Below are 15,848 nucleotides of genomic sequence, written 5' to 3'. Positions count from 1 at the left end.
TCGGAGAAACACTTTGTTCATACCTTTCTGACTTGTAAGGGTTATTCCCTGTTCATCTGTGACACTGGTGATTTTTCCTTGGCCTAATTCTGACCTGACAAGGTTGGCCAGGAGCTTTCCTGATTTATTTCCCTCTCCATATCTCTTGGCTCTCATGGGTCGTATCGTATCATGTGGTGCACATCTTGGTCTGCCAGTGTATTGAATGTTTCGGTGGCTTCCTGTAGGGGGGCCAGGGTGTTTTGCCCCGTTGCCCTGGCATATGCTTCCTCCACCTCTTTTATGTAGGCTTCGGTCTGGGAAAAATGTGAGCGGATCTCTTGCAGTCTACCATGCACTATGGCGATCAGCTGCCCTCTTAGCCATACCTTAAAGGTTTCCCATATTGTGGTGTACGTCGATACAGCGCCCTCGTTGCGTTCAAAAAAGTCGGTCAGTACTATGCGGAGTGATTCCACCAGTGCTTCATCCCGTAGTTGTGGCGGCATCTTCCACATTCAGGGGCTTCGGGGTGTGGAGCCAAGTAGGATGTCTAGTATGACCAGGGAGTGGTCAGAGAGGGTGCGGGGTAGTATGGTACACTCCTTAGTCTCTTGAATAAATTTGGTGGAGCAGAGCCAGTTGTCTATCCGGGAGCTCGACCCATGAACGTATGAGTTCCCTCCTTGTATCGGCCAACAGTAGGAGGCGCATGGCATGTTTGATGGTTGAAGCCGCCTTCGTCTCCTTTCTACCGCTTGTGGTTGTTCTGTCCATCTCGGGGTCTAGGATGGTATTGAAGTCTCCGCCCCAGATCACCTTCACCTCTCCTATAGGTAATATCAATGAAAGTATCTGTTGGTAGAACTACGGGGTGTCAACGTTGGGGCCATATGTGTTGAGGAGTATTGTATCCTGCCCTCGAAGTGGACTCCATATAATTACGTATCTGCCTTCGGGATCACATATGGTTTTGGTTATAACAAAGCCTGTTCTTTGGTGAATAATTATCGCCACCCCTCTGGATTGTGAGGAATAGTCAGTAGTAATCACTTGTTGACCCCAGGTGCGGCTTAGGGATGCTACCACCTTTTCAGTTGCATGAGTCTCTTGCAGAAACAGAATGTCGATATGGTGTCTGGTAGCGTAAGCCATGACTTTTCTAGTTTTGATTGGGTTAGACAGGCCTCTTATATTCCAGGAGAAAAGCCTAGCTCACCATCTTACCTTATGTTGCCATTCATTCTGCTCTGTGAAATGTGTGCAACGTCTGTGACGCCCAGATGCAAGTTTCTCGGGTTTCGCCGTGCCAGGTTTTATAGATAACATAACAAAGTCTCCGTTTTTCCACTTTATAACAAAATAACAAAAACCGGTGACTGTAGAAACCTCTCCCCGACTGGATCCTTTGTTTGCGTTCCTGGGTGTAAGTATGTGTAGCATCAGGAAACCAGTCCTAACCAGGCAATAGGCCTGTAACTCCTCCCACCCCGCACCCTCACCAACCCCCCAATCGGGCGGTGTGACCCTGTGAAACATTTGCAACATTGCAAAGTGAGGGGTGAGGGGGGCTGGGTGGCTCGCTTCCCTCTCCGGAGTCGTGGCTGTATTAGACTATTGTATTGGTGCATTGTTGTTCTGTTTCTGAGTTGATGTTTGGTCGTATGGGTTTCTGATTTCAGGTTCCATTCTGCACTGTCGGAATGTGTTGTTCCAGGTATGACATGGCCTTGTCAGGTGTCTCAAAGAATTGTGTCCTGCCGGCATGTTGTATGCGTAGTTTAGCCGGAAATAGCATTGCATATACTATTTTCCTGTCCTTGAGTGCCTTCTTTACTGTGTGAAAGGAGCGCCTCGTTGCCGGACCCCTGATGAGAAGTCTGGATATATGTGGATGCGGTTGGAGTCGTAGGACAGAGGGGCTTGTTCACGTGCCAGTCTGAGGATGAGATTGCGGTCTCGGTAATTAAGTATTCTTGCTATAATTGTTCAGGGTGGAGTGCCTGGTTTAGGTGGAGGGGCAAGTGCTATGTGTGCTCTTTCGACCAGAAATTGTTTCGAGAACTGTGCCTCCGGGAACTAAGAATGGAGTATATCCGCGAGGAAGTGCTCCATGGGAGTGTTAAGTTTGCGCTCTGCCACCCCGACCACCCTTATGTTGTTCCGGCGTGAGTGGGATTCTAGGTCCTCGCATTTGCTCTGGATGGTTTTGATGTCTTTTTGGATTGGTTCTAATGTTTTGCTCTGTGTGACTGACTTGTCTTCGAGAGTGGACACCCTTTCCTCAGCCTCTGTGACTCTGGAGTTTGACCTTCCTGATGTCTGCTCGGATGGACGCGATGTTATCGCTTATGTCGTCCAGTTTGGTGTTGATTGCCGAAAACCCTCTCTCCATCGCTGCCATGTAGGGGGTCATGTTGTGTTCTGGGGGTGTCTGATGTGGACCCCTGGGGAGGGGTGCTGGGTTGAGATCTGGTTCCAGCGTGGTGGTGTTAGCAAATGCGTCCATTGGTCCCCGGTTCTTATTTTTTGATCCTCCCATCGTGCCTGTGTGTTGATTCCTTGGTCTTCTGTGCCTCTGGGGGGCTGAGGGGGGTGTTATGGAGCGCAGTGTAGGGGGTCTGTGATACTGGCTTATGTTCCTTGATATGTCAATGGCGGGCTACCCTGCCCAGACGGAATGGGGTGTTTTTTTTTCAGGTCCTCGCAATGGAATTCCGGGGCTCTGCTGTTCAAGGGTGCGCCTGGTGGTAGAAGGGGAGTAGGGGCCCATGATCCGCGAATCCCCTTATTTGGCGGCGTGCTAAATAAGTGCCAGGAACCAGGTTCCAGCACTTTCTTTCAGTCTACCTTAGGGGGGAGGGGCCGCGCCTGTGCCGCAGGTTGCGTGGGCATTGGCAGGAGTGTGGTCCGCTTTGTGCTACCCCTCCCCAGGTGTTGCTGTGTCTCAGCAGCGGGGAGGGGGTCACGGTTCCACCCTCCCGTGCAGATTTCACTCGACTGTAGGAGCAGGTGGGGGGGGGTGGCCCACAGCAGACCGTCTAGGCACCTCCCTCAACCCCCGTCTGGATGTTATTTAGCTGGGGGTCTTGTTCACACCTTCTCCCCGGTCGCTTCTACCCAGTGGGCAGCGAGGCAGCACACACACAGCCCCTACGCCCCACGGGTCGTGCTGCGGTCTTCACCCAGAGCGGATCTCCGACTCTCGCGCACCCGCAGCCCGTGCTCGGCCACTCAGGATGCGCTGTTGTGTCTGAGTGCAAAGTGACTTGGCAGCTGGAGTGGGCTCAGAAACTGCTGCGGTGCTCGCCGTCAAAAGTGTTCGGGCCCGCTCTCAGGCCGCCGGTGGTCTGGCTTAGTGCACTCCTCCCTCCGTCCAATGCCAGGCCGCCAGCCAAGGAGTGGTTTTGGCGCTCTGCGATGCAGCCATTAGAGAGGGATCTCGGCAGTGCAGCTGTCCGTTTTTTAGGATCTGGGATCCGATTTCGCCCAGGATTGGGACAGTGTGGTCCCAGAGTCTTCAGCTAGATGTTTGCAGTATCTGGGCACTCGACAGTTGCAGTCTTCAGCAGGATTTACAGGTACAGGATATTACCAGCCACAGAGCTCACAGATTAGGCGGCCATCTTGTTTGGCGCACAACAGAGCCCCCCCAAATCCAAGATTTTATCTCAATGATCTCAGCTTGTAAAATTCTACAGGCTACCCAATCAAGTATCTTACCTTTTGAATGCGTGGGTTCGGTGTTAAGGATTATACATTTCATGCTCGTGAGGTTGTGTTCCAGTAGGACTGCTTCACGGCCTGTCGTGCCTTGATACCAGTGGTTGAAATCACCTAGGTGCAAGGTTGCACTCCCTGATTTATTTAAAGGCTCTAAAAGCTGTATTAACTCATCATTAAAATCAGGCATGTCTTTAGGCAGCCAATAATAAAAAAAGGAGGTTAATACAGTTGGTTGAGTCTGGTTTCAACTTAAGATGCAGAATTAACAATCAATAGCATCACTTTCTTAAATTATACACAGGTATGACATAAACAAAATTAAAATATTTGGAGGGTGGGTCGGGTCTATCTCACCAAATCTCAAGAATACCATTTATTCCGGGCTTTGCCCACTATATTTTCTAAGAGATCTATCCAAGCCATACAGATACAGAGCTTCCAATTCGTATGGACGAGAGAGGTCTTCTGTGAATCCATCAGAAGACATTATTATCAACAAAAACCAATGAGGTCTCAGGGTTCTGGATATTGAAAGCCATCCCCTGTCTGCCCAATTTACATGGTCTGTAGACTGGAAATCATCCCCACAAGACGAGCATTGGCTGAACCTCTAGTGGCAATATTAAACTTGTCCTCTGAGCAGATGTATAGGTACTTTTCCTAAAATGAAAAATGTTTTGGCTGAGCTTCTGCCTCCTACAACCACTATCCTAAAATACTGGGCTGACGCACCTAACTACTATGGGACAACAACCTTTCCTTCTCCACTCATGTTAGTCCTACAAAAAATAAACTTCACTCTGGAACTATACCCAGCTGGTTTTATTCTCTCGGCTGAGAGTGTGCTCACAATATTAGGGCAACTATTCAAAGACCATTGCCCCTTTAGATTTTGTTAGATGTAAGCAGAAATGTTTGTTTCACAAAACAGCCCAATTCATCTCTCCACAAATTAGACACTGGATCTCTAATCACAAAATGAAATTAAGCGGTGGTAGAACTCCAACCAAAATTGAAGATTTTGTCCTATGAGGAGCCTCTCTTCAAAGAATCGATTCTCGCTATGCGGTTTTTATCTCAACCCGATTTCAACCACCACTCCCCCACATCTATATGTGGAAAGATGGCCAGTAAAAAAGGTAGCCACTCAATAGGAAGACTTGGTATGATATAATACTTCACCTACAGATGCAAAATCATTATCAAGTATACAAATAAGAAAATCGGATACAGATTATGTTTCTGATGGTATCTCACTCCTTCAAGGCTGACATAGATATATCCTAATATGCTTTCCTTCTGTTGGATGTGCTCTCGTGCTCAGTGCACCCTTTTCCACTTTTGGTAGTCCTATTGCATGATACAGCCATTTTGGATCGAGGAGTTATATCATATTTACAAAATTACAGATCTGAAACTCACCTTGGATCCCCAGACAATGCTCCTATGTAATGAAAGCTCTAAGCTAATGGTTCGGCACACCATGTCCAAGTGTTTATGGCCAAATTTGTTTATATATTTTCTGTTGACGGATTAAATCTCCATCACCTTTGAAGATTGCTTTTTTTTAAATTATTTTATTTCCCAATTCATCTGGGTATGTAGGTAGCCTTAAGTGAATAGGACTAGCTTCTCTTTGTCTTCTTTCTGTTGACAACCACTAGTGGAAAAACAGTGATGCCGCAACACTTTTATGCCCAATGTTCTTGAAGGATCTCTTTCAGGATGCCAAGATCCTAGGATATAAAGAAATTTGGCCTTAAACACGTGAACAAACAAAAGAGTTCTCTACATGAAAAAGAATGTAAGAATCAACAATAAAACTACACGTTATAAGTTTTCTATGTCCTGATGAAGGCCCCCTTGACGAACAGTTGTGAATGTCTAGGATAGGCATGTCTAACAGCAGGGGCCAGAAACACAATGCATCGACTCATAGTCTGACCAATTAATCATATGAGTCAGCTTTTGATTGATTAAGTCTGTCTTTTTCCACTACATGCTATCCTTTCTGTGCATTATAAAAATCTGTATATAACCCAGATACAAAAGCATTGTAGAGATATAGTGCTTCGGTCCAATAACATGGAAAATAAATAATAATTCTTCTAAGAAATTTCCCTGAAGTACAGTAAAGGTTTCACCTGTGTTTGTGTATGTAGGTAGAGTGCCCACCAGAAATTATTTGGTTTAGAAGTTTTCAGCTGTGAGAAGATTATCACAATTATACACTAACCACACGTTTTTATAAGGTGTTTTTTAATATGTTTATGGAACGTCCAAGCCTGTTGGCAAAGTGACAGTATTTCATGTTTTGTGTTATCATTATATGTATTTTTCTATGTACGAACTGTATTTTATTATGAATAAGATCATATTAAATCATTTTGTAACAGATCCCTGAGATATGTGCATGTGATCTTCTCAACCTTAGCACTTAATATAGCCATAGGTCATTGATAAACGTGGACAGGGGAGGGGTAGCCTATTTCTTTGTTTTTTTAGATGTACATTTGAGGAGTAATTATTTCCCTATGTTGAATTTAGGAGCCTGGTCTGTGTCAGTCATATACTACCTCTTCTCCTCCTCACTCCATCACTCAAAAGAAGTCACCGTCCTTGGGGTTGAGAGAGGTGCCAACTATGATCCTCTGGAAGACGCAGTTTTGCTGATTGATTTGTTGTAGAATTGGTCACTTGTCTGTAGTGCCCATTCAGATTTTTAATTGTATTCTAGTGGTGCCCAAGTATTTGTCTTTCTGCAGTTCAAGGGGTGATGTGCTGTGCAAAGAGAGTTTGATTTGCTACCTGTGCTGTCCCATATCTTTACATTTGTGAAGCTTCTAACGCCGATTGTTGTGCTGCTGGACCTGTTTTGTGTTGCTCAGTGAAGGCTTACATAAATGCAGTAATAAAAGTTGACTGGTTGTGTGATTGTATCACTTTTATTCATGTCTGGCCATGAAAAGGGATACATCTATATCAATAAATGCTACTTTGTATGTAATGTCTGACCTGTTTTCAGTTTTACATCTCCCCAAGAGACATAAAAGACATATGTTGCAGTTGTGATTTAGCGTGCTTAAACGTTTTTCTTAGTGTTAAAGAAAGCTAAACAAACTGTAAAGTTGATTTCTAGAGAAATTATTAAGGGGTTTCAGGTTTAACACACTCTTTTGTTTAAATGCTTTACACGCATAGATTCCTGATAACTTTTTTTTTTAACTGTCAAATCCTTCTTTCCTTGTTTATAGTAAATCTGGAAAAATTATCCAAAGACAGGGAAGAGAAGTTGAATAAGTTTAAAGCTGTTGCCATAAAAGCAAAAAAAGAACTGGATTCCAGCAGAAAGGAGGTAACAATTTATGGCGACTGTGGTTTGTTTTTGGTTGCTCCGTACAAAAGGACTGCTCTCATGGAATGCATATATGTTTTGTAAAAAGGTACAAACCCTAAAAGAAGAATTGGAGTTGGTGAAATCTGAGAAAAGTCAGCTGTCTACATCCATTAAGGATCTTATTCAAGGAGCAGAGAGCTATAAGGTAGGCATGCACGGACACCCTTATTTTAAAAATTATCATTCCTAAGTGGCTGCATAATGGGAAATGACTGCATTTTTATTCACTGTATGTGAATGTTTCATGTATTAATACTTGGAATTGTAGCAGGACCAACAATCCTTACTCTTCCATGTCTCAATCCCATTTCTCCTTAAAGAATAAGACCAAGGGCATAGAAACTGGTGGGGGCTTGTTTTTCTAACTTTCCTGTATGGCAGGCTGAGAAGTGACTTATGCACCCTACTATTTTTAAGCAGGGTTGCATGGGACTGATGGAGTTTTTTTTTTTGGAGAGTTCTCTCCCAGAGAAACGGGTAAATCATAAGATTCTAATGTCCTTTGACCTTACCTGTGTTTCACCATTAACACGACAATATGTAGTAGAACTTTCTGTGCCCTTTTACAGATGACTTTGCCTGCTGGGACAGATATCTGTCGGACATCTGCCACCTCAGATGAAGAAACCTTATAAGGAATGCCCCCCATCTCCCTGCGCTTGTTGTCTGTTTTTCTTATATTTTGGCATGCTTTCGTTTAGTACTGATTTCGGAATACTGTAATGCTATTAAAGGGGAAGTTCTTTCAGGAATTGTATTGACCCAATGGATCAGGCATGTATTTTTGAGCATATATCGATCTATCTGAATTTCTTTTCATTGCATCTTACCTTTGGTTTTCTCACATTTATACATGCGAAACTCATGGGTCGGAAACAGCCATCTTATGCTAATCTTATCCATTGATCCATCACCCTAAGTTAAAGTGCTCTTGCAGCAGTAAATAAGATCACCTGCCCCTCAAGCTGACATCATTAGAAGCTTCTCCACCTTGTCACAATGCCAGTACATGTCTCATTTGAATGTCCTCTGTGCGCAATCTATTGACGTGTCTCCATGAAAATGTGAAGGCACCTCTTCCTCCATAAGTATCAACAAACTATTTCTGATCAGACAACGTTGGACTTTCTTCCTTCCTGTCATTCGATTTCATTCCAAGCCTCTGTAATAAAGATGCAAATTCAACGCTGTATAAAGGAACGTAATTATCAGCTGCAAGAGTAGCACTGTAAAAGGGGAGAGGGCTCTTTCTGATATTTGTGAAATAGAACCCATAATAAAACAAATCCATAAATACATGGGTACAGGCAAGTATAATCAAATTGAGTGGTAGAACGAGATGCAGTAAATAGGTCTATAAAGCTTGCTTTTGTAGAACACGTGTATTAGCCTTTTGTGCGCAGATAAAGCTGCCGTGGCTCGTGATTTAGTGCAGAGTCTGCGATCCTAGGCCAATGCTGAAAGAAGTATACAATGTTTATTTTTTTAGGTCACAGATTAGAGCTCACAGGATCCGCCAACGAATAATGAATGCATGACCATTTTATAATTCAAAATTATTTATGAAATACGATTTTCTAATGGAGCCGAGAAGAACCACAGCGGTTTCAAATCGCCCCATAGTACATTTTCCGTGCGAAAAGGGTTAGAGTGACCCTGATATGCAACATTTGTGTAGCAGTACGTCCGTGGTTCAAGGCCCTGGTGGTGACATGGTGGTAAGTACTTCTCATGATAATCATGATGAGGCGACCCGGGCAGTTGATTAAAGTTCCGCTGTTCATCTCAAATGTTTCAATGAATTAATTTTTTTTGTGCTTTGGGAATTGGGTGTAGAGTGTGATGTCACATGTCGTAATTGAGGGCAATGTGGCAAGGTTCGTGAACCCAATTGTTGAATGCAATGTATGCTTTTCTATAAGGGTGCAGAGCGCGAAATCCAATCAGCTTTGTGTGGGGAGATTTTTTCACGTCGTATGATCACGAATATTAATTACTGGGATTGTATAAAAGTTCTAGATTTATGGGTGTTTCTTTGACAGGGCCTTCTCATACATTTCTGTTCCGCGATCTACTTGAATTTGCTGTCTCAGCTGCGTCTGGGGCCCTGAATAAAACTGCATTGCTTCTTGCACCGGCGTGCACTCCTTTTTGACTACTTTTGTAATTTCTTTTTTTTAAACTTGCTTTTATTAGCATTCATAATGAGAACAAGACATTTTCAACATAAACAATGGAAGCGTAACCCACTTTAGCAAAAACAGTCTAATTCACCCGACCTCCCCCCCTTTCTGCCCCCTGCCTCCACCACACCCCCCTCCTGCCACCCACAACCCCTTGTCTAAATCAACTCTCGGTCACTGGTATACGTTTCTTCTATCGTTGCCTCAGAGGTGAAGGTTTGCATATTGTCATTATCAGCTCCCTTCCGGGTCTTTCCCTCTCGTTCCCCCTTTCCACACCATACACCCACTGGGTTAGTCCGCGTGATTACCCTCCTCCATTCCCCATTTGAGCAGCAAGGCACACCACTCAGCTTGAAATTCTTCCATCCTATCATTCCCTACCGCAGTAATCCTCTCCATTATCATCATGTTTTGCACTTTTCCTTCCCATATCACTTTCGTGGGGAGAGTTTCATTTTTCCAACATTGGGCTATAGCCAATCTCCCCGCTCTTAACATAGCTTCCCACATCTTTGGAAGTCTATGTTGTTCCCTATCCTTTTGCGGGGGCCCTGGCAAAGACTGCAGTGGGTCCAGGCCCAACCCATATGCCTGTGAACTCTCCCATCCAGGTCAACACCTCTTTCCAGAAAACTTGTACCTTTTGGGGATTGCCACCACATGTGGTCAAGCGTCCCCTGGCCTCCACAACCTCTAGTGCACATAGGAGATGCTCCCGCAATCATTAAGGACAATTTCACCAGGTCCCTGTGCCATCTCATTAGCATTTTAAAGTTGTGTTGTATCGTAGAGGTAAACGATCCTCCCTGGAAGACCACTCTGTATATTCGTGCCCACTCCTCCTCAGGGATCTATTCACCCTTCAATTCCACCCAATACCTCCTGGAAAGTTTGTCTCCCCTGTAAACAGGTCTCGTTCATGGCTTTGTATAATTTGGACAGTATGCCCTTCCTTGTTGCGGATTGGTCGAGGACTTGTTCCACAGCTGTTCATTCTCTAGCTGCCTCCTCTCCCCACTTTGGGTCTGTTAGGATATCCTTAATACAGAGATATTCAAATATTGAAATTGTGTCCCCTCCCAATACATCCTGCACCTTTCCCCATTCCTGGAAGCTCCCACCCTCAAACAGTTTTCCCACCCTCTCTAGCCCTGCATCCGACCACCTCTGTGAGCGGGAGAATCCCTGGAATCCCAACTCGAACGGCGGTCCCCATATCAATGACATAGGGGAGGGCCATGATGTATAACCGTGTGTGTGTCTAGATTCCCGCCAGACTGACAAAAAAACTCCCAGTGTAGGGTGGGACCGAACATATTCTGGTATCGATCTAAACGGAAACCAGAAGTAATCCCTAACCTTCAGCGGGTGTGTGACAAGATCTTCCAAGTAGGTCCAGTAGGTCCTCAGATTTTCCCCTCATATGTTCCAACATCCCCCTGATTTGTGCCGTTTTATAATATATGCATATATCCGGGAACCCAAATCCCCCTTTGTCCCTCGGAAGGGTAAGGGTAGTCATTTTCACCCTTGGGGTCTTGTTTCTCCATATAAATCTACAGAGCTCTCCTGTGACACCCCCCCCCAAAAATTTTCAGGGAGCTGTCTCAGAATGGCTGCAAAGAGGTATAACAGTCTGGGGAGCACGTTCATTTTTATGGAGGTCATCCTGCCATACCATGTCAATATCAATGGGTGCCACCACTTTAGGTCAGCCGTCAGCTGAGCGCGGAAGGGTTTGTAGTCAGTCTCTACCATATCATCTAGATTCTTTGTTGTCCAAATGCCAACTGTCATGCCTCAATAGCTCTCTTTCGTGCCTAGGATAGGACTCTGCTCCAGTAATGACAGGATAGCAGATTTTCCCACATTCATTTTGAGGCCCGAGAGGCAGCCATATTCCACAATCTGGGTCATCAGAGCCGGGAGGGAGACCTGAACATTTGTGAGGTAGGTCAGTATATCATCAGCAAGCAATGAAATGTTTCATTCTTTGTCACCCCCGCTATACCTTTAATCCGGTTGTTCATTCGAATTGTGATTGCCAATTTCTCCATAGCAAGCGAGTACAACAGTGGGGAGAGGAGGCATCCCTTCCTAGTACCTCTCGTGAGTTCAAAGGTCTCTGTCAGTGCCCCGTTTATCCAAACCTGTGCCCTGGGCCTCTGCCACCCATTTCAGGAAGTTGGTTCCCAGTCCCATCTTTCCCAGGACCTTCATCATGAAGGGTCACTTGACCCGATCAAAGGCCTTCTCTGAGTACAGCACCACTAGACATGCGTCCAGGCCTCCCATTTGTGCTCCATAAATGAGCTTGATAGTCTTCCTGATGTTATCCGACCCTTGTCTTCCCCTAATGAATCCCACCTGGTCCCCATGCACTAGAAGTGGCATCCCTCCTCCAGTCTTGTTTCCAGGACTTTTGCCAGTATCTTTACATCTCCTTTGAGAAAATAAATGGGCCTAAAAGAGGAGCACCTAGTGGGGTCCTTCCCCTCCATTGGGATCGCAACAATGATTGCCGCCATCATCGTGGGGAGGGGGGATTCACCTCCCAGACATGCGTTAAATACCTTTACTAGGAACAGGGCTAACAGGGATTTAAATAATGTATACAATGTTATAGTAAAACTGTCTTCCCCCGGTGCAGTCCCTCATTTCATTCCTGTAATGGCCCGCACAACTTCCTCTACAGTTATGAGGTTCTCAAGGTTTTCTGCCATCTCTTTGGGGAGCCCTAGGATTGGTAGCCTACTCAGGTATGTGTCTATTTGAGTTTCCTCCCCCACCCATTCCAACGAGTAGAGGGTACTGAAGTATTTTTTTTAAACAAATGTCTTTATTCATCGAAGGCTTACACAAGTTTTAGTTGTACAAACGTCATTGCAGTGTTACACATATATATATATTTCTGAGGCTTGTGGAATCTGCTTAGATCACATGCTGTGCATAGGCCGACATCTAGTGGAAGCTGCGGAGTATTACAGTTTGTTTTTCGAAACTCGAAAATGGGCGTCGACACAGGGCGTGCCAGTAATACTATCCCTAATGTGACGTCCACTGTACCCAAGATCCCTCACGCGTCTAGGATCCTCAGATTGTTTTTTTCCGCCATACTGGTCGGAAGCATTTTGCGGAGTCCCCTGGCCTTAGCCATACTTTTGCTAGAATTTAAAATAATATTCTATTGCCATCCTTTCCCACCCCAACGTCGAACTTCGACACTCGACGCCGGCTGGAGAAGAAATAGACCGTCGGCTGCTGCAGGATGGATTTGGGCCTCGGAAGGCCGCTGGCCTCGGCCCGGGCCTGGTAGGCCGCTGGCCTCGGCCCTGCAAGTAGGGAGAGTGGGGGGTGGTACATACTCTACACTCTTGGTATATAGGTACACCTTATACATTTCCTACACTTAACAGCTCGCTGCCTCAAGGTGCGTATCGAGGGTACCCCTTTTCAATTCTGCCCCAAGTGCAATCGCAAATACCCTTGGGTCGACAGGCACGCCACGTACAATCTCTGCTTGCCGAGGGACCACCCCGAAGCAAACTGCAGAGCGTGTAGTAGGTTTAAACCTAAGACATTTAAGGACCGTTCGACGAAGCGTTGGGCCCACCACGCCAGGCAGGCGGCCATGGCAGCGGAGGGCGCCTTCAGCGATGGCAGCGACGCCGTACTTTCAGACGGCGAGGGCATTACGGCGTCGAAAGACAGCCGAGCGCAGGTCCCCGACCTCGGAAGGTCGTCCGGCAGGGCGGCTATGGGGAAGACCCCCGGCGACACAAACGCTTCACATACTACACACACTAAACACACTAAGTCCAACCGAGACTCGACGATGTCGAGTTCTCGGAAAGAGGCACAGACAGAACGGTCCGATTCGGTGTCCTCTGGGCGCTCTCGATCAAGATCGCCGCATGACTCCAGGCAATCATCCACTCTTGCCAAGAGTGCTTCGCTCCCTAGGCTAACAGAAGTTCGATCGTCGGAAGACGAAGACGACTTCCACCCCCAGGCCGCGCTCCAGGAGTCGGAGCCCGCAATTAAAGCCAGCGATGGCCCACGCTCGAAGGACAGGGACACATCTCCCGATCCTCGAAACCAGGCGTCGAAAAACTCCGGAGCCACTAAGGGACAGGGAAAACATTTTTCTACGCACAGGGAGGGGGGAAAACAGCAGAAGAAACTACCTGTACATTCCTCCACACCTGTGAAACACTCCACCCCCCCTAAACAGACAGACAAGCCCAGGTCTGCTGATAGGTCCACAACCAGCAAAGCTACTCAAGATAAATCCCATAGACTTGCTGAGAGAGTCATTCCCAGTTCCAAAATATGGTCCAGTAAAGACATAGATAGGGTCATGTCAAGAATGTCTTCTTTGGCTGATTTTTATGATAAAAATCCAGAACATTTCCTCTCGTATGATCCACAAGGGGCCACACCCTCAGGCTCCACTGATCCTATCCCCCCGAGTAAGAAGGCCCGGTTTGAAACTCCAGTGAGGTCCGAACCCTTCGAGGTACAACCTTACGCAAGACCATACTCACGGTATCAAGGAGAGGCTTCCTTTTGTGAAGACCAAGAATTTGGGTTGATAGAAGAGCAAACTGGGACGGGCTACTATGGGGATGATGAGGACCAGGAGGAAGAAGAGGATGACCCGGAAACATACAGAGTAGATTCCCCGGTAGAGAACGAAGCCCCGGTTACCGACTCCCCGGTCGATAACCAACCCCTCCTAAATGAGGTTCTCGCTCGCGCAGCAGAACATTTCCACATTGACACCCACGGTGTACAGGAGGAAAGGGACTTTGCAGAAGAGTTAGTGGGAGTAAGGAGGCCTGTTGCCCAGATCATCCCTATCCTTAAATCCATTCAGCGGAGAATAGATCCGTCCCTGGTGAACCCAAACCTCACCAGAGCAGTCAATCCCAGGGTTGAAAAACTTTTCAGGGCAGCTCAGTCTGACCCTCTCTATATAAGAGGGAGGACATTTGAAGCCAGACTCCCTAGTTGTCACCAACACTCGTTAAAGGGCTGGGGCACCCTAGTCTTCGTCAGAAGCTCCTCCCGACAAGGAGAGCAAAAAACTATACGGTTTCGGCAGGAAGGTAGCCTCAACGTCCGCCTATCAAGCAAGGATTGCTAACTCCACCGCCCTGTTGGCCAGCTACAACTGCCATCAGTGGGAAGAAGTTGCGGCTCTCATAGCCTCTGCTCCTGAACCGTTAAAGGGCCAATTAGCTCGGATTTCCGCAGAGGGTAGAGCCGTGTCTGGTTGCATTTTGAAAGCAACCTTCGACGCCGCGGACAACGCAGGCAGATTGATAGCAGAAGGTACTGTTATCAAGAGACATGCGTGGTTACGGCAGTCTGGTTTCAAGGCAGAAACCCAGGCATCATTGTTAGACAAACCGGTGGAAGCCGATCTGTTGTTTGGTAAGGCGGTCGAAGATGCACTGAAAAATGCCAAGGACGAATACGAGACACTCAAATCCCTTGGCCAGTTAACCAATAAACCCCCTAACCAGAGAGGGAATAGTAATTTTCGTCGCCCACATGGCCAAAATTCCCAGAGAGGATCTAACTATTCCCAGGGGCAGGGTACATAGTGGAACAACAACCAACAGTCTACCCAGGGTTACGGCAGAGGTAATAGGAGAGGTTGTGGTAAAGGCAGAGGCAGCCCCAGCAAGGGAGGCGGCACGCCTCCACCAAAGCAGTGACGCTCAGTTCAGGGTCCCTTCTCACGCAACCCCAGTAGGGGGACGCATTTCAAACTTCACCCAGGCTTGGGAAGGGATCACATCAGACAGTCAACAGTATCCATGGGATATTGTATAGAGCTACTGCAGCGTCCCCGGAACCATCCTCCACGACAAAGAGTACACTCCTTAGAACATCAGAAGATTCTCCTTGAGGAGATCGCCATTCTTCTACAAAAGGACGCGATAGAACTCGTCCCGGGACACCAGGTAAACAAGGTAAACACCAGGTAAACAAGGGTATTTATTCAACTTACTTCCTTGTGCCAAAGAAAGACTTGACAATGCGCCCAGTATTGGACTTACGGCCTGCCAACAAGTATGTCAAGCCCCAAAAATTTCGTATGACCACGCTACAAGAGGTAATCCCCCTACTAAAAAAGGGGGATTACATGGCAACCTTGGATATGAAAGATGCTTATTTTCATATTTCCATGTTCCCAGCGCACAGAAAGTACTTCCGCTTCAAGGTGGACAGTCGGCACTACCAATTCAAGGTACTGCCCTTCGGGATAGCTTCAGCACCAAGGGTATTCACCAAGGTACTGGCGGTGGCGGCTGCACACCTACGTAGGGAGGCAATCCCAGTATACCCTTATCTGGACGACTGGCTCATAACGGGCGAAACCCCAGGAATTTGCAGGACAAACATTCAAAGGTCTGTCGACCTCCTCCACGAGTTACGCTTCTCAATCAACGAGAAGAAGTCAAGCCTGGTGCCAAGCACCTCAAAACAATTCCTAGGAGCAATCCTGGATACCCAGGAGGGGTTGACCTTTCCTTCAGAAGAAAGAA

At 46.5% G+C, this 15,848-nt stretch overlaps 1 protein-coding gene across 2 annotated transcripts in view; it reads left to right on the top strand.

Annotated features, from left to right (window-relative positions):
• GCC2 (GRIP and coiled-coil domain containing 2) overlaps positions 1 to 15,848 on the top strand; it is a 1,745,187-nt gene that overhangs the window by 637,504 nt on the left and 1,091,835 nt on the right. For both annotated transcript variants that reach the window (XM_069636885.1, XM_069636884.1), the window contains 2 exons: positions 6,960 to 7,060; positions 7,149 to 7,247. In XM_069636885.1, the coding sequence (XP_069492986.1) occupies positions 6,960 to 7,060; positions 7,149 to 7,247 (200 nt within the window). The remainder of the gene's footprint in view (positions 1 to 6,959; positions 7,061 to 7,148; positions 7,248 to 15,848) is intronic.

This window comes from Ambystoma mexicanum, chromosome 7p, assembly GCF_040938575.1.
Source record: "Ambystoma mexicanum isolate Mex_15411 chromosome 7p, UKY_AmexF1_1, whole genome shotgun sequence".
NCBI lineage: Eukaryota > Metazoa > Chordata > Amphibia > Caudata > Ambystomatidae > Ambystoma > Ambystoma mexicanum.
The sequence above is the reverse complement of the archived record's forward strand: the minus strand, read 5'-3'. Positions and strand labels throughout refer to the sequence as shown.